The sequence below is a fragment of the Astyanax mexicanus genome, chromosome 6 (assembly GCF_023375975.1).
Source record: "Astyanax mexicanus isolate ESR-SI-001 chromosome 6, AstMex3_surface, whole genome shotgun sequence".
NCBI lineage: Eukaryota > Metazoa > Chordata > Actinopteri > Characiformes > Acestrorhamphidae > Astyanax > Astyanax mexicanus.
This window is the reverse complement of record NC_064413.1, coordinates 17,880,106-17,899,615: the sequence shown is the minus strand read 5'-3', so window position 1 is coordinate 17,899,615 and position 19,510 is coordinate 17,880,106. Positions and strand designations below refer to the sequence as shown.

The window sequence follows — 19,510 nt, the reverse complement described above, 5'->3', positions numbered from 1 at the left end:
TCGTCGGCGGGGTCCGGACCCAGACTACCAGCCCGGAGATCGAGTCTGGCTGGCCACCAAGGATCTGAGGACCGGGAACAAGACGACAAAAAAGCTTCAAGCTAAGTATTCTGGTCCTTATACCATTCTCAAAAAGATAAATGATGTTTGTTACAAGCTGCCCCAGTACTCGAGAGTTCACAACAGTTTCCATGTCTCCCTGTTCAAACCAGTGATCCCAGGTCCCCTGGATGAGGCCACCCCTAGCGAGGCTCCGCCGGAGCCCCTGGAAATTGAGGGTGCCCCAGCCTACCGAGTAAAGGAGGTGCTGGACTCCCGGAGGCGGGGGAGTGGGCTGCAGTACCTTCTGGACTGGGAAGGTTATGGCCCGGAGGAGCGTTCCTGGGTACCGGCTGCGCAAGTCCTCGATCCGGCTCTCCTTCACGAATTCCACGTCAAGCACCCTGACCGGCCGGCGCCCAGGCCCAGAGGGCGGCCTCGTGGGGTGCGCTCCGTCCCGGGGCTGTCTCGTCCCCGTTCTTTGAGCACACACACACACGGCTGCTCAGCCCTGATCACAGACTGGCTTCAGCTGCGGAGAGCAGCTTAAAAGCACGCTGCTCTCCTCCACTCTTCGCCGAGTAATGGTCACTATCATGGTCTGTGTTTCCCTGCGGTTCCGGCCTGTTAGCTGTCTTACAAAGCGTTCTCTCAGACGATCCTGTCTTCCCGTTTTCCCGGAGTCCCCTTTGCCTAAGTATTTTCTGTTATATTTTCTTATTTTGTTTCTTTGCCCAGTTTCAGTTTTTTAGTCTAGCCGTTTTCCCTAAGCTCTGCTTAGTAGTTTTTCGTTCTAGTTTGTAGCCTAGTTGTCCCGTTTTCCCCGTTGTACCGCGCTACGCGCTGGTCTTATTGTTTTGGCCACTTCCTGGTTTTATTGTTTTGGCCGTTTTCTGTTTCTCCAGTTTTTCAGCTTTTTCTTTACTTTGCCCAGTCCCATTTTATTTGTCAGTTTCTAAGTTTGTTTCTAGTTTTCCCCAGTTAGTTATTGTTGCATGTTCATTGTGTTTTCATTTGTTTTCCATTTTTGAGTTTTATATTATTCCCGTGTTTCTTAATAAACACAACTGCTTCGTATTCCATCCCAGCAGTGTCTCCCTTTTCTCTCTCTCTCTGCCTGATCCCAGTCAGGTATGACACATTTCATTTGAAAATTAAGGGATCAGAGTCTGGAGGAAGAGTGGAGATTATTACGTACATGGCTGTAAGCCATAATGATCAACAATAAAATAAATAAACACTTAAAATAGATCACTCTGTGTGTTAAACATCTATATAATATATACGTTTCACATTTTGAACTGAATTATTGAAATAAAGTAACTTTTTTAGATGAACTAGTATATATATTTTTTCAAATATTGCACAGCCCTAATTTTGCATTTTTTTTTCCAATGTTGAATCATCACATCAGTCTAATTTTGGTTTCTGACAGATATTCAACATTTGTATGATTTTCCTTTTTGAAACATAATTTTAACATCTGTCTAATGTTGGAGCTTTATACCAACACAACACTGGTTATCAACAGATAATGGATGTCCACTGCTGTTGGGTTTGACAACAATTTGCACTCCAATATGGTCCTTTTCTAGTTTTGGAACCTCAGTTTTAAGTGGTTTTGCATATTCTCATATTTGGACAAAGTTGGGTTATTAATAATAGCCTGTGTTCAAATGTGAAATAAAAGAGCTCTTGTAATAATAAATAATACCCCCAAAAACAAAGTTGTTCTATAACCTATCACGCATAAAACAATGAGTCTAAATTACTGTGAGGCTATAAATCACTTGATCCAGGCTTGATGAAGGACAAGTGCCACGTTTAGTAAAGATGAGTTGTGAAGTAATAAAATGAAGCAATAAAAACAGAGGACCTCTCCACTGATTCAATGGTCCTATCAGTTTAAAACAGAAACACTTCAGTGATATTAGTCATATTAGGAGGTTCACTAGTAGGTTACAAAACATCACATGCAAATGGTGCCTCCAGTATTACACAGCTGATGGTCAGTATCAGAACACTGTGCCTTTTGGCATAATTCAAAAACTAAAAATATATATTTCTGACTATTTATTATAATTATAAGATTTTAGAATTCACAGAAATAATATTTTCCCAGCTTAACTCAATTTTATTTTTTGTCATGCTTGAGTTCACCCTGACATGTCAAGCTACAGGGTGGACATTGTCAGGGTGCACAATTTTAGAGAAAACTGGTATTTGATTAAAACCATGATTAAAACATGTTGAATTGTTCATGATGACCTTGTTCTGTTTCAAAGATTGATTTAGATTTTTTCAAATTATTTTAAATACTTTGATATTTTACCAAGACAGGGTGGACAGCTTAAACTTTAAATAAAGCTTTAGGTAAGTATCAAGACAATATGAGATATATTATTATTATTATTATTATTATTATTATTATTATTATTATTATTAAAGGAGAAATCCAATATGAAATGGACTTGGGTTGTAGTGGAACATGATAACGAGAACTTTTGTTGAACAGTCCACCTCCATTTACCCCCAGCATTCCAAACTACAGTGCCTATAGCCAATGCTTCCAACAGGCTTACAATTGTAGTGATAGGGGCATAAGAAATGGATATTTTTACACTGTTAACAACTCTCTGCATGTTGAATTTGACTAAATAATACATGTAGTTTCAAAATTAGCATTTCAATTTTAATATACTCATTAAAGCTTAACTTTAGTTCTATTCACCTGTTCCTGTAACTTAGATTAACTTAGTTATTTAAGTTCCTGGGGGATTCCTTCACAGTTTAGTGAGTAAAATATTGAGTATGAAAATGCAGTAAATGGCGACTTGGCATCAACACCAAGGCTGGCCAGTCAATAATTGTATATAACATTAAATAACAGATTACAAAAGAGAAGGTTAGCTTTGGGGCACAACTACACACTGATGGTGAGTAAAGGGGACAGGGAGACACAAACACTATGCAAATAAATGGTTGAAATCACATTTTTTTTGGACAAGTTAAGATAAAAGAAAACATGAGCTATCATAGCTTGCTGTTTAAATACATTTACATGGGTGCTTGTATGAAATGGATAGAAATATGCTGCAGAAACAAAAGGCACAACATATATGGCATATTCCGCTGAATCTGTGCCATTTCGGTCTGCATAAGATTACATGTATAAATGTGCACACAAAATAACTTTAAAATACATTTTTTTTATTAAGCATAGTGTCTTGTACATTGACCTAATCTCACAAGTAAGATATGTAATTCAAATAATGAATAAAAAAACGACTTAGAACTAGGGGTGTTCCATATCATATCATACGCGATAATATCGCCAACATTTTGGAATATCGTGAACGATATTAAAAATAATTCAGATATTAAACTGAATTATTGGAGCATATCACCCACCGCTATTAATCACATCAGGGTACTACTTTTTTGCTGTTTTTAGCAAAAGAAAAATTCACACTCAAAATTACAAATACAAAAAAAAAATTGAGTTTTGTCATATAGTCAAGAGTATCGTTATCGCAAAAATACCATGAAATATCGTGATATTATTTTAGGGCCATATCGCCCACCCCTACTTAGAACACTGAAAAAATAGCATTTGTTAACTTTCCCCACTCTCTAACTATAAAACTAAAATTAAAATCCTTCAGAGATGTATTTTTTGCATTGTTGTGTGACTCCAAATCTCATATATGCTTTAAAATGTTTTATTATATTTTTCATAATGAATCCATATTATTTAAGTTATATTTAAGTTTTCCTATTTAGGTTAGGAAGAGTTACAACAAGCAAATGGCACATATTTAGTGGAAGGATATTGACCCAGTAAATAAACTGCACTAGTCCAGACATGAAATCCAGGACACACATGCATCAAAACAACACACACCATTAACCCAACACACATTAACACACTACATACACACAGTATAGCCTACTTCATGAAACGTCGGTGGTCTGTTAGAAGCGTGTGGAGGTCAGGGGTCATGCTCCAGCTGGATGTTTCTTTCCAGTTCCAGTGCAGAAGAGCGTTCCTCCCGCCGGCGGGGTGATGAGGTGGAGTGAACAGGTCCAGGTCATGCTGGAGGAGAGGAGCAGGAGCTCGCGCTGCTGCTGCGGCTGAACTCTCGCTGCTTCTGGAGAACTGAGGAACACATGTGCGCCTTCTGAACGCTCTGCACTGCCAGCCAATCACAGAGCTCCCACGCTGCTAGGCAACAAAGTCCGCGCGCGCACACATACACTCACTCACGCGGGTCAAACAAATCCCATAAAGGATGTGGGTCCTTCAGCGCGAGGCTGTTTCCTACACAAACTGGTGGGCACACTATGCATTTTTAGAAACACCCCACTCTAACATCATTTAAAATAAGAGATCTGAATGGAAGCTCAAAGCTCCAAGAGCCACTCAGATTAAAATACAAAAAAAAAAAAAAACACTGTAGGCTCAAAGTCTGAAGTCCTTTAACTATTTATAGGTATATGTTTGAGTAAAATGAACATTGTTGTAAAAATACTGTCATTTAGATCATTTATTTGCAGAAAATGAGAAATGGCTGGAATAACAAAAAAAGAAGCAGAGCTTTCAGACCTTAAATAATGCAAAGATTCAAGTTCATATTCATAAAGTTTTAAAAGTTTAAAAATCAATATTTTGTGGAATAACCCTGGTTTTTAATCACAGTTCTCATGCATCTTGGCATGTTCTCCTCCACCAGTCTCACACGCTGCTTTTGGATAGCTTAAGTCCTTAAGTCCATACAAGCTTGAAGTCCTAAGCCCTATATAGGCTCAAAGTCCCAGGACCCATAATTAGGTCTATAAATATTTGGACAGTGAGACAATCTTCATGATTTGTGCTCTACAAACCACCACACTGGATCTGAAATGAAACAACTGAGATACAACTGAAAAGTAGACTTTTAGGTTTATTCCAAGGAGTTGGACAAAAAATATTCTATGAAGCATTTGGGTATTATAACCATTTTTCTACTAAGCCTCCTCATTTCAGACACTCAAGTAATAGGACAAATTATCTCAAAAGCTATTTTATGGGTTGTATGGTCTATCCCTTTATTAATTCCTCATAACTTAATCAGATAAAAGGTTTGTTGATTTGTTCGTAGGTGTGGCATTTTATGTTGGAAGCTGTTACTTTGAACCCACAACATGTGGTCAATGGAGCTCTCAGTGGAGGTGAAACAGATCATCATCAGGCTGAAAAAAAGAAGAACTCCATCAGAGAGATAGCAGAAATTTTTGGAGTGGCCAAATCAATAGTTTGGTACATTTTGGTAAAAAGAACGCAGTGGTGAGCTCGGGAACTTAAAAAGGCCTGAATGTTTACAAAAGACAACAGTGATGGATGATCACAGAATCCTTTCCACGCTGAAGAATAAAACCATTCACAACATCCACCCAAGTGAAATACACTCTTCAGGAAGTAGGTGTATCAGTACCCCAGTCTACCATGAGAGCAAATATAGAGGTGTTCACCACAAGGTTCAAATAATTAATAGAAAGCCCAGATTTAACAGATTTAAATAAAAACATATAAAGAATCCAGCCTAGTTCTGAACAGAGGTGGAAAAATTACTGAAAAATTGTAATTAAGTAAAAGTACCTTTACTTTGCTAAAATTCTACTCAAGTAAAAGTAAAAGTACCCATCTAAAAACCTACTTGAGTAAAATTAAAAAGTACCCAATTTAAAATGTACTTTGAGTAAAAGTTACATAGTTACTTTTAATTTTAATTATTTGATGTAAAAAAGTAAAAACAAATCATAAAATAAATTGTTTTTAATTAACTATTATTATCAGGCAGCATTTGTTCAGAACACCCCATAAAACAAGTAGCATAGGTTTCTATGATCATTTTTTTTCTTTACTATGAAAAGGTTATGGTCATATAGGTGACTATAAACTGTAATTTTATAGTTTTACAGTTCATTATTATTTTTTAACTTGCCATTGCTATGCTTTAACTGCTATATACATTTTTTTTTTACATTTGAGCAGATTGTTTAATGATAAAAGTACTTACACCACATGCTTTCGCAGGTTTGATGTGGAAGTTTTTAAAGCTGACAGCTCTGTCCGGCGGGGCACATTTTGTATTGCGTGAGGACGTTATTGCCTCGTTATTCCACGTGCAAGCATCCGTGCACCAGTGCATCCATGCAAATTTTTTTTTTTAATTCAGACAATTTTTTTTACCCCAGCATTTTTTTTACTCAGTAATTGGAAGTTTTCCAATGTAGCAAAGTAAATTACTTGTGTCAAAATGTACTTGAGTAAAAGTAAAATTACCTATTTTAAAAACTACTTAAAAAATTACAAATTACTCATAAAATCTACTCAATTACAGTAACTGAGTAAATGTAATTAATTACTTTCCACCTCTGGTTCTGAAACAGTGTTCCTTTGGACAGATAAAACTAAGATTGCTGCGGTCTGTGGGTTCCAGTCTTCTGGCAGAGATCACCTGCAAAGGTTTCTAAACAAAGTATTAAAAATAAATGTTTTATTTATGGTAAAGTTTATGTGTCCAATTACTTTTGCGCCCTGAAATGAGGAGGCTTTGTAGAAAAATGCTTTTAAAAGGATACATCATATGATACATATGATAGTTTTGTTCAACCCCTAAATTTAATCTGAAAATCTACACTTCAGTTACATTTTATTTGTTTCATTTCAAATCCAGTATGGTGGCCTGCAGAGCCCAAGTCATTGTCCAAATGTTTATCGACAAATAAAAATATAAAAGGCTCTAAGATTCAAGGTACATATATGTTCTGAAAGTCTTAAGGTCCATATATGCTCAAGCTAAAAGTGTAACTTAGTGTTGTAGTCAAGACAAAGTCCGAGTCAAGACCAAGACTTTTTAGTAGTCGAGTTTGAGTCAAGACCGAGACCGGGAAAAGCTGAGACCACGTCCAAGACCAGATTAAGATTTAAAAATAAAAGTTCAGATTCAAATACTATTTATTTTTGTTCTAAAATGTAAAAAAACAGTCACAAATTGTAGTTCTCTCCCTGGTAGCATTAGTATTTTAGCTAGCTTATTGCTAAGGTTAGCTAGCTCGTTGCTAAGGTAAGTTAGCTTGTCATTAGCTTTAGGTATTTCACCAGTAACAATATTGTATCATTTAGCTTGGTGCTAAGGTTAGCTAGCTTGTCGCTAATGGTAATTATCTCCCCGGTAGCATTAGTATTTTAGATAACTTGTCGGTAAGGTTAACTAGCTCATCGCTAACGGTAGTTATCTCCCCAGAAATATTAGTGTGTTAGCTAGCTCATTGCAAAGGTTAGTTATCTCTCTAGTTTGCACTTACTTATCCTTGTGCTTTCTTTCTAGATGTCTGGAATAAATTAATTGTGGTCCCTGGGGTCAAAAGATTCAATTAACCAAAGAGTATAACTACAGCAAGCAGGTGAAAAAAGTACATTCAACTTAACATTGGAGTATTCAGAATGAAAGGTGTACATTGATTGGAACAAAAGCTGGAGTAGCTTGCTTTTTGCCATTAGCCAATCTGTGTGCAGATTTTAGCCACACAGAGAAAGAACTGATTTAGTGTGTTTGAATGACTTGTTGATTTTTAGTAACATAGAAAAAAGGTTCAGTTTCTAATGAACTTAACCTCAGAGGACTCAGACTCGGCCAGACAAGACTCAGACCGATTCCAAAGAAGATTGAGTCCTTATTTTTGGTTTCAAGACCCAGATCGGACTTGAGTACAACAACACTAGTGTAATTGCATTAAAATATAATTCATTATCAAACTTATGTTCTTTTTTCTTGGATTGGGGTCAAGTATTTTGTTACGTCACGGCAAAAAATCACTAATTTGCACTAATTCACCAATGACAGAAAACTAGATTTGATCAGATTTACTGAAAATAAAAAACTAAAATTTACATAGACATAAGTATTCAGACACTTAGCTCTGGGGTGCCTCCCATTTCTCTGGACCACTAGAGTCCACCTGAGGTCAATTCCGCTGACTGGACCTTGATTTAGAAACATTTTGGGCACATCTTTCCAAATTGATCCTGCAATTTCTACATATAAACTCTCTTACTCACTCTCTCCCTCCTTAAATCATATAGTCTACTCTTTTCCTCATTCAGGTTCATGATTCTCCACTAGGGGTCTTTTTAACACTCAGGAGGTTTTTAAATACTTAATAAGTCAATTAATACTTACTGTTTATAATGTGTTCTTTTTATAATCACCCATGTTACCTAAAATGAGTCTTGAGCTGTTTTATTTCCGCATATTAATACACACATTCAATAGCACCAGGCGTCTATTTAAAAAGATTTGGAGAAAAAGCAGATTATCAAAAGTGATACAACACTGACCCCTGCTGTTCATCAATAGCATGTAAACATATTAAACGTGATGTTCTTTATAGATATATAAGATCTGACAGAGCTTGACTCAAGTAATCCTCTGAGAAATGCTGCTTTGTGATATCCTGTCAAGTTTATTAGCTGTCTCACTAAGAAAAAATATATTTTTGAATGAGCTTAACTAAAATAACTATTAATACTTTTTATGTATCAAATTACAATGATTAAAATGCTCCATTGGTTTAATAAATCATTACATCAATTTAACAAATTGTGTTTCTTACTTTAAATATTTTAAACCACAAAATATAATAAATACTGAAAGTAAGCATTAATTTCTTAAATTATTAAATCATGCTCTAAATTGATCAACTTCTCAAATTCCTTTAATTTGAAAAATATGTTTCATGACTATAATGCATCATTCTGTTAATTACATTAACTGTGCCCCTCAATTTAAAATGTTGTTTGCTCAGTTTATTGCTCCTCAAATCTGAAATTTCTCAGTTTAACTATCAATTTCGTCGATTAAATCATTCCTTTAATGAATCACTTTGGGTTTTTTTATTTAATAATTTAGTATTATAGAGATGCGAAAAAGGCGTCCAATAAACGTCCCTACGAAGTCCTCCAGATGTCATATATAGCCCTATCCGGACAAGATTAGTTTCTCAGGGGGTCCTGGGGTAATTTTCTCTTTTACTGTGGGTCCTCTGTGATTTTATTCCTGTCCAGAAAGACCATGTATTTGTTTCTCTCTGATGTCCTCTGAGAAAATTACAGGCTAAATTACCAACTGTTTTTCGCTGAACTCCGTGATCCTCCGATAATTTTAGTCCAGTCCAGACTCACAGTTTTGTCTCCTTGCATTTAATAAAATAGCTGTTTGTCCACTGCCACGCACCGTAATTACACTTTGGGTGCCCGTTTCCATAGAGATCCACATAAACACAACAGCAAGTGGAAATGGAGGAGCTATTAAACGCGATGTCATGTGACCGAGAAAGCCTAAAAACTTACTGGTCCTCCTGTTTTTTTAACTGCAGTCCAGATGCAGGAGTTTTATCACCGAGTAGAAGTGTGAAATATTTTTCACAGACGTCCCCCTGAGAAACTAATTCCGTCCAGACAGGGCTGGACCGAAAAAAGACATTTAAAATACTTTCTATAAATGTCCCATGGTGGTCATCTGAATGTTAAGTACCCTACCATCCCCTGCAACATTTTGGCGACCCTCCAAAATGCCCCGGCACGTTCCGGTGTGGGTTCGGAGGACTCCCTAGAGACCTGTTGTTTAAGCTGGGTTGTTCCCTCAGTTTAAAGTTACCCCACTAAAATTTAAGGAAACATTTTTATTTTCTTCGCTGTTCTGGTGCTCTGTATTTTTGTTAAGTTTTTAAAAGAAAAAAAAGACAGAATACACTTTCTGTCATTTGTTTGACGAATATGATCTTTTTTAAAAGTGCAAAATTACAAAATGTCTACACTCTAAGAAAAGTAAGTACAGATTTGTACTTAAAAGAGTACAAAGCTTGTCGCTGGGGCTGTACCTTATATTGAGGTACAAAAAAGTACCTTTCCATGAAAGTCCTTTTTTGTACCCATTTTTGTGCCAGTAAAGATTATAAAGATTATAAACATTATCATCAACTAAATATGGCTCAAAAACTTGATGATGCAAAATTGTCTGGCTTTCAAATAAAAAATGTGCAATTAAAATATATATTGTTTATTAGTACAGTGATGCAGAACACTGAATGTACCTTTTGTCTAGTCAAATGGTACAAATTTGTACTTATTGCTGTTAAAAATTACTTTGTACTTCAGAGGGAACAAATCTGACCCTGTAAAGACCAATATTGTACCTTTAAGGGTACAATTATGAAGAGTGTACCTTTGAGTACAAAAAAGTACTCATATCGTACCTCTGTTTTTTAGAGTGTAAGAGAGGTATGTGAGGTATGAAGACCTGAGAGAGGTGGAAAATCTACTGTAATTGAGTAGATTTTATGAGTAATTTGTAATTTTTACAGTAGATTTTAAAATAGGTCATTTTACTTTTACTCAAGTACATTTTGACACAAGTAATCTACTTTGCTACATTGGAAAACTCCCCGTTACTGAGTAAAAAATAAAATGCTGGGGGAAAAAAACAATTGTCTGAATTAAAAATAATAATAATTGGCACGGATGCACCGGCACACAGATGCTCATGCATGGAATAACGAGGCAATAACTTCTTCATGCAATACAAAATGTGTCCCGCCGGACAGAGCTGTCAGCTTTCAAAACTTCCACAGCAAACCTGTGAAAGCATGTGGTGGTAAATATTTTTATCATTAAACAATACGCTTGAATGTTAAAAAAAAAAACATTTAAATAGCAGTTAAAGCATAGCAATTGCAAGTTAAAATATAACAATGACCTGTAAAAACTGTAAAAATACAGTTTATAGTCACATATATGACCATAATTTTTTTACAGTAAAGAAAAAAATTGGATCATAGAAACCTATGCCACTTGTTCTTGAAAATGTTTTATGGGGTGGTCTGAACAAATACTGCCTGAAAAATCCAAATTATTATATGAAATAATAGTTCATTAAAAACAATTTAATATATGATTTATTGTATTTTTGTACATCAAATGATTAAAAGTAACTATGTAACGTTTACTCAAAGTACATTTTTAATTGAGTATTTTTTTAGATTTTATTTTTAGATGGGTACTTTTACTTAAGTAGAATTTTAGCAAAGTAAAGGTACTTTTATTTAATTAAAATTTTTCAGTACTTTTTCCACCTCTGAGCCTTGATGAGGTCATATGAAGTTCTTACATTAGTTTTTTTTACTCTGACTCTCTCCCGACTTTTGTGTGTGTGTGAGACGGTGGTCCGGGTCACGTGACTACACGCCCACACTTTTCAAACGCCATGTTGCGGAGTTTATCGGAGTGTTATCACGCAGCCCGGGCGTAGTTTGGATCCTGTGAGTGTGTTTCTCCTGTTTAATCCACGCGCTGTGTGCTGTAGTTTAGTGTGTGTATGTAGGGAGGCGGTGGGGGTGTCTCGGAGGGTGAGGGCAGTGCGGGATTTGGTCGGTTCTCCGCTTCTGCGGGGATTGTTTTGGTTCGGTCTGTGGGCGGGACGGTCCGCTAGCTGCGTAGCCGAGTTAGCTAGCGTTAGCTCCCTGCGCTGCTGTGGAGTTACCGCGGCGGAAGAGCCTCCAGCAGGAGCCCGGGTCCCCAGCGCGCGGTAAATATTTAGGTTTAACTCCAAGCTCTAACGCACAGCTCTTCTGCGGACATTAGAGGACATTAAACGCTATTTTGGGTCCGTTTAGGCAGTCTGCGTTGGAGTTAGCTAACTAGCTCAGTATTCAGAGCAGGCAGGGCTGTGTGTGTGTTTCTGGTACTCGCGCCAATTTAGTTTGAATTCGGGAGGCAGGCGGCTAACGCTAACTGGAAGATACCCTCAAACTAACAAGACTGCGGGGTTTAATAGGCAGAGAAATACAGTAAAAATAAGTATAAAGGGTCTCGATTATTACAGACTCCGGAGAAACACTTACTAAAACTTAATTCGTATTCATAGTAGCTAGCTACGCTAGCTAACTAAATATCTTAGCTAGCCAGTGTTTGGACAGTTTTGGGGTGAATTAGACTTGCTAGCTAGTTAACCTAGCTAACGCCAGGTTAGCTAATTTAACTAACAATTTACATAAGTTGGGTTAGCTAACGCTAGCTTAATTAGCTACTAAAGTTACACGTAGGTTAGGTAAGTTACCTAACTTCGTTAGCCGTTTTAATCTAAAAACACACCAGCAGTCAGAAAGCCCAGTACACCAGCAAGGTCCTGGGGTCGGTTGCACCAGTTGTGAGTAAGTTTAAACGTAGACTAGTTGTAGCGTTGGTTAAATGTGTACTAAAATCAGATTTACATAAAATCAAAACTACTATATAAATAGGTTCAAGTAGCTACTAATATTCACACGCAACTCAGCAGAAGTAAAGTGTAAAAAACAAGTTTTCATGCATCTTGGCATGTTATCCTCCACCAGACTTACACCCTGCTTTTGGACAACTTTATGCCACTCCTGGTGCAAAAATTCAAGCAGTTCAGCTTGGTTTGATGGCTTGTGATCATCACTCTACCTCTTGATTATATTCCATATCATTATATTCTGATACAGCTCTCTATCCAGAGCATCATTCTGAATGGAGAGATCCATTCTAATTAGTAAATTCAACTACTTTAAGCGATGGGAGATTACCAAATACCTAAAGACATCATTATACACATCATTTAAAACAGGCAACTAGCAATAGTAGCACAAAATGTAACTTGGCTACTTTGTATTTCAATAGAATTTTGATCACTTAATCTATGCACCAGACTATAAGACAACATTATACTAGTTAGAATTACAGTTCTGCTAAAAAAAAAAAGAAGTAATTGGTATCTGTAACTGATTGATTTTTTTATTATTTTTTTTTTTTTACTAGTCAGAAATGGCTATGGAGATGGCTGGGCGATTAAAGAAAAGTAATTAAATGTAATGGGTAGTAAGAATCTCTCTCTTTTTTCTTTTTTTTTTTTTACTTAAATGCAGCTTTTATATTAAACACAGTGCACACATAACCTCCCTGTATTTCAGTTAAAGAAAATGTGAAACATAACATCACTGAGGCATAAATAAAATAAATAAAAAAATTGCATTAAAACAGTAAATTAATCAAATTATAGTTTGAATATATGTGAAAGGCAAACAATCTTTTTTTGTGAGAATATGTATTTGATGCCCTTTTAATCTTTTACCCCACTTAGAAGTACCTAATCTGAGCTTGATTGAATATGGAGGAAGACATGGATATACAAGACGATCACACAAAAGAAGAAGAAGAAGAAGATGAGTCGGAGAAACCGAAGTCCAAGAGCATCTGTAAGTTATACTTCAGAATATAAATATATATATTTCCAGTAACACTAATCAAAATGTGTTGTTCGTTTACTGGAACTATCTTTTACTTTCCTACATGCAGATGAAGTGGAAATCATGGAAGGGAAACGGGAGAAGAAAACAGTCCAAAGACTTGATATGCAGGTGCCTAAACCAAAAGAGAAGCTGAAAATCGAGAGTATAGGCAAAGGAGACAAACTAGGAGACATCCCCCGTATCAATCATGCCATTGGAAGACTCAAAGCACCAATGCTTAAACCTCTTCACAAGATTATATACGATCGGCCAGGAGCTGTGAGTATTTTATTAAATTGAGTGAGATGTTCATAACCATAAGATTAACACTTCAGTAATGTTTTTTGTAAAATTTTGTTTTTAAATTTACAGGTAGCATCGCTTCGAAAACACCTTCGATTATTTAATGGCTTTCCGTTTGAGTTTGAGAGTGATCCTTACAACAAGAAGAGGATAAAGATGTCAAAGTAGGGAACCCATCATGATGTTTTATAACCAAAAATAGTATATATGTAGTATGAAGGATAGTAGTGATAGTAGATGGTCTATGGCAGTGGTTCTCAAACTGTGGTACGTATACCACTAGTGGTGCGCAAAGCATGTTAGGGTGGTACACCAGATGACCTCAGAAAATGTAATGCATGAACAAAAATATTAACAAAATATTTTAAAAATATCTAATTTTCACAACAGGTTTTTTAGTGTTTAATGTGGTAGATCCTGTATGTAAGCTTGTAAGCTTTAGTTCCTTCAGTTTCATAGACCCTACAATTAAACCCTGAGGAACTCCACGATTCACAATAGGTGCCATGTAGACTTTATAGTTCACTACATTCTCTCATAGTCCGGTTATTTCCCCCTGTCTCAAGCTTTCTGACATGTCTCAGTATGCATACTGCATTTATAAGAAACAATAATTTGCAGATTGTAAAGAGGGTAAGGTCCACACAGTAGCCCCAGTAGGTGGTCATTAAAAGATTTTGGTTTGATCATGAGTAGTACATTGCTTTAAAAGTTTGAGAACCACTGGTCTAATGTGTTTTATTGGTGAATGCTGGAAACTAAATTAAGACGTTGTCTAATAATCATTAATGAATGGCTTTTTTTACAGGATCCCCAAAGTACAGCTCAAGTCCATTTGTCAAATTCTTGATATTGAGAGGAGCGGAAGTCAAGCGGTTCTGGCTGATAGGATCATGCAGTTTCTTGTAAACCCCACAAACTCCGGGAAAGTGAGTTACACCTATCAAACTCTCTATTTCACATTAATTTTCCAAAGGACACCTGTACTAAGAACACTTTACATATTAAGTCGAAAAAAGGAAACAAATGTAGGATGTTTTCTTATGGTTAAAAACTAAACAACTGAGCCAAGACAATTCTTCAAAGTCTCCTACTATGAGAAAACAGCGTGTTTACACAGTAGTGCTGTAAACCTTCTACACAAACAAGCCAATTATGAAATTATAGTGAAACAAAACAAAAAAAAAGTTAGCAGTAAAAATCTTTTTAAAACGTAAAAAAAAGCTTTTACCAGCCCCCTACTAAAATTAATATTTCAGTCAGAGTTTGGAGACCTGCATTGTTTGCCAATCTAACAAAACCTGGATCACACCATGTGCAAATATCTTACTATAACTGTAGTATATAATTGCAATATACTGTAATCATCAAAGCCTGAACTACATCATGAATTTAAAAGCTAGAATTTATTATATAACAAAATAAGACGTTATTTGCAAGTCCAACAAGAAGCTGGCCAGCTCTGTGTGTGTGTGTTTCCCTTTATTCTCTCATAGCTCAGGCGAACAATTATAAAAAAAAGGCCAATATTTATTCTCTTCTGGTTTCTAGCTCGGTTACTCTCTCTTCTCTACATCCTTGCTTCCTTAGAGATCTGTTTCTACAGTCTCTTCACAGCCTCTGCCATACATAATTCATAATCAAAGAACTGAAACGGCTTTTCCAATCGATCTTTGTAGTCCTTGTAGTTCAGTTAGAAGTACAATGTGGTAAATCACCAGTTCACAGTTCTCGAAAGAGGCATGCTAGTCTTGCACTTCACACAGAAGTTACAAAGTCTGGTTTCAGCTCATTTAACCTTGGGTCAGGCATAAGAGGGATTCTGTTCTGCCCATTACACCTAATTGGAGTGGTGCAGTGATTTTTGAATCTGAAATGTTACTTCTCTAAAAGTATGAATAATCCAGAAAATTCCTCCTAGTGTCTCTTTTAAGAAAGAATGTTAAATTTATTCTTTTTTTATTATTATTACTCAGCCGGTAAGCTTAAAAAAGAAGAGAAAGAAGAAAACAGCAAAAGATACCAAACGTGAGAATAAAACTGCATCAAAGAGCAAGAAACAGCAAATGGACCCTGGAAAGTCTAAAGAAATCGTTACTTCAAGTAGTGATGAGGATGATGATGAAGATGATGATGAAGATGAAGGTGACACTAAAAATAAAGACACCGAAAAGTCTTCAGCATCAGACAGTCGGAAACAAAAAGGAGATGAAAGCGACTCAGATGAGGAGGAGGAGAGCGTAGAATCTGATGATGGTCTAGGAGACAGTGAGGATGAAGAGGTGAGAAACTTTTTTTAATTGATTTTTTTTTCTTTCTTTTTTTTTCTTTTTTTTTACTTTTTTACTTTTTTTTTTTAAATATTGGAACCAGTGCACATGCGTGAATCTAATAATGTTTATCATTTAAGCAAAAAGTGATTTATCTTCTGACAAGACTAGTTTATAAAATCAAACCTTATAGCTGTTCCATCTTACTGTTTATATATGAAATTCAAAGTACAATATGACTTAAAACTATGGAACTAGGCTTGTTCCATTTCTTGGGTATGTTTTGATGCCTTGCAAAAGTATTGGTGTGCCTTGCAAAAGTGTTGAGGCCCCTTAAACCTTTTCACTTTTTGTCAGTTACAACCACAAACTTGGATGCTGAAAGCTTGGGATATGTTTTTATAACCTAACCTTGCTTTAAAACATTTCCACAACCTAATCTCTGTCTGGTGAGTACCTTGGTCTGTATGAGGCTGTTCTCTAGTGTTCTCTAACAAACCAATGAGGCCTTCACAGAACAGCTGTATTTATAATGAGCCACTGTAGTTCAACATACCTGTAGGTGATTTTGATCTTAAATCGTAAAGCTCTGAATTCTGCCATGTAAATACGGTGTAAAACATGGTCACCAGTCTGTAATTAATTTAAAATTAATTAATTAAGAGAGAGTGAAATGTAGGAACTATTCAGGAATCTTTTTACATGGAATGATCGAAATAATAAGATTCTTCAGTCAGTTGGTTGTGCACTCCCACATCAGTTCACATTACTCTGCATTGTTGTGATTTGCATTGTTGAGTGTATTCTGAATACTAATTATTGTGTGTCACCCCTTGAAATCGAACATCAAATCAGAAGACAAAATCAAAGAAGTCCGGCAACAAAAAGAAACCCACCCCAAAGATTACAGAAGACAATTCTGACCTGTCTGCATCAGACGAGGACGAGGACAATGAGTCTGCTGAAGAGGTGGCTCCAAAAAAGGTTGGTGTTTTGTGTCTCTAAAGGTAAACAAAATTTAAATTTAGTTCTGGTAAACCTATTTTTTAATGGACATCTTTCAATCTTACAAGACTAAAAAGAAGCCAAGTACCCCGAAGAAAAAGCCAGCCCCTAAAACCAAGAAAGCAGACAGCAGTAGCAACAGGAAACGAAAAGAGTCCAGCAAGAGCAAAGGCAAGTAGAACACACAGGATTTATTCTACTAGCTGCCAGTTAGATTTTGATGGCCATTGTTACATGATAATTGTTAGTTATTTTGAATTTGTTGACGTTTATACCAAAAATAGCTGCCGAATTAGAAGAACTTGCAGTGTGTGTATGTAGAGGGCACACAGTAATCTCACAATGATTATACTGAATTTTTCGTCACAGTAACAGCAAACCACAACGCTTGTATTTATGTTTCTTGTATTTGTGTTCCCCTTTTTTCAGCAAAAGTTGAAAGCTCAGATGAGGATGATCAGCCACTGATCAAGTTGATTAAAAAGCCACCAACCAATGAACAGTTGCAAGACAAAATCAAGGATCTCCTCAAAACTGTAAACCTGGAAGAAGTGACAATGAAGCAGATTTGCCAACAAGTAATTTTTTAAAAATATATTTATAAATGCCATTATGTCACTTACTTTTGTTTTTTATATGTTGTATATGTGTTTTTTTTTATATGTGCATCTAGGTGTATGACCTGTATCCAGATTTCGATCTGACAGACAGAAAAGATGTAATCAAAGATACAGTGAAGGGTGTAAGTATTTAGTTTTTTTTTTTTTTTTTAGATTTTTAAATGATTGGTACATTTATTATATATATATATATGTGCCATAAATGGTGGTGTTCTATTACACCCATATAGAATAGCATAATAAAGAATTTATACATTTTTTAAAAGAAACACTGTTTATTGTTAAGAATAGTTAGACACATTTTTTTATATCCAAATACATAAAAATAAAGTAAATAAAAAAAAAAACATAATGGGTAATATTTAGGGATGCACCAAATATTCAGCAACTGAAATAATTCAGCCTAAAATGGTAAATGTAAATATAAAATAGACCTAATAATGTACCCCAAACAATGACGTTTTCAAACAACAGTGTGAAGTGGGGCACTCTTTGATCATTACAAGTCTGTTATTTCATATAAAAATAAGTGTGTATATATATTTTTTATAAAGTCTTTATGTTTAGTCTGCAAAAGGTCAGAGTAAATCATATTTACAGTGTTTGCTTGGATAAATGGGTGGCAGGCTGAACAGTGAAAAGAATGAATTACAGCAAACAGACAAAACCCCACAATAATCTCTTCAGAAATGCAGTTTTATGTTTCTTTGTTCATTTATTAATTGACTTTTCTCTTTTTCTGCAGTTGATATCCTAAAGGATGGAAAGCAGCCAGTCTTGTTGATGGAGAACAGTGTATAAACGTAGAAGGGCACAAGTTTTCATAAAGTTTTTCTCTTTTTTTTTTTGTGCGTGTGTGTTTTTGTTGTTGTTTTTTTATACAGAAATCTCAAATAGCTTTGCATCATTCTTTTTGATAGTTTTACATTTAAGAATACATGTATAGTTTTGTATAGCACATGCATTCATGTTTGTGTGTATATATCTATATATATAAAATAGTTTTACATGTTCTCTCTTACCCCATAAATTATCCTAATTTTATTTGGATTTTTCATTTTTGAATGAACATAATGTATCATTTTCCTCAGTTAGTTGATCTGCCGAAACATGTTTGGAATATGACATGCTGATTTCGTTAGGAACTGGAGATGCTGGGCTAAAGTTGCTAACAGACAGGAGATTTCGATCTTAGCTCAGAAAGTAGACATGTCTTCAATTATGCCTAATTAAAATTAAATTCATCTGGTACAGGACACAATATGTACAACCTGTAACAGGCCAGAGTAAATCGGAGTGGCGGGAGCATTGCAAGATTGATTATATTGTACATGGGTTGATTTTCACAATAATGCTCCAAAGTTAAATACATACTTGCTAATTGATTTTTCCAGTTATTTATTATTGCTTTTTATTATTAAAAGAGTGTGGTCCCATTAATTTCCTTGTGTGTGTGATGGTGTACATAAGGACCCAAGTTTCTGCTTTAAGATTTTTTTGCTTCATTTTTAAGGCAGTTCATATTGACTGATTACAAATGTTGGTTGGATGGTTTAATATTTTGCTTTGACTACTTAAATCTGCTTAAATCAGACACCATGTACATTTTTTAAACTTCTTGTATTTGGCCAAATTTGATCAAATCATACAGTGTTTAATCTGTTTTCTGCAGCAAAAATTTTGAGATGTACAGTGTCATTTTTCTGTTGTTACATTAAAGCAAACTGTCAAATTTAAGACACTAGAGTGTAATAAAAAAACACTCCCTAGCTCAGTTGGAATATGCACTGTGTAAAATAATCAGTAAAATAAAACCGTTTTATTACATTAATCTTATGTATTCCTTTGGTCTTAAATGACATGGGTATAGTTTTACTAAGAATAACAAATGTAAGTTATTTCTAAAAAGTGAGAGCCAGTTTCATC

At 35.6% G+C, this 19,510-nt stretch overlaps 2 protein-coding genes across 5 annotated transcripts in view; one reads left to right on the top strand and one right to left on the bottom strand.

The window, feature by feature from the left end:
* kcnv1 (potassium voltage-gated channel modifier subfamily V member 1) overlaps positions 1–4,362 on the bottom strand; it is a 28,874-nt gene extending 24,512 nt beyond the window's left edge. Inside the window, exon 1 of the mRNA XM_007228869.3 lies at positions 3,993–4,362. The gene's annotated coding sequence lies outside the window, so the exon portion shown is untranslated. The remainder of the gene's footprint in view (positions 1–3,992) is intronic.
* A 6,927-nt stretch (positions 4,363–11,289) lies between these two features.
* Positions 11,290–19,415, top strand: dek (DEK proto-oncogene). 4 transcript variants are annotated; one of them, XM_007228873.4, is made up of 11 exons: positions 11,290–11,400; positions 13,239–13,353; positions 13,454–13,665; positions 13,759–13,853; positions 14,498–14,618; positions 15,666–15,971; positions 16,818–16,943; positions 17,033–17,135; positions 17,394–17,542; positions 17,638–17,706; positions 18,330–19,415. In XM_007228873.4, the coding sequence occupies exons 2-11, from the start codon at positions 13,266–13,268 to the stop codon at positions 18,339–18,341; spliced, it is 1,281 nt and encodes a 426-aa protein (XP_007228935.1). In that variant the 5' UTR covers positions 11,290–11,400; positions 13,239–13,265; the 3' UTR covers positions 18,342–19,415. The 4 variants fall into 4 exon arrangements, with proteins under 4 accessions (XP_007228935.1, XP_007228932.1, XP_049336466.1 ...); XM_007228870.4 differs by having other exon boundaries at positions 16,815–16,943; XM_049480509.1 differs by having other exon boundaries at positions 11,319–11,400; positions 13,242–13,353; positions 16,815–16,943.
* The last annotated feature ends 95 nt before the right edge of the window (positions 19,416–19,510 follow it).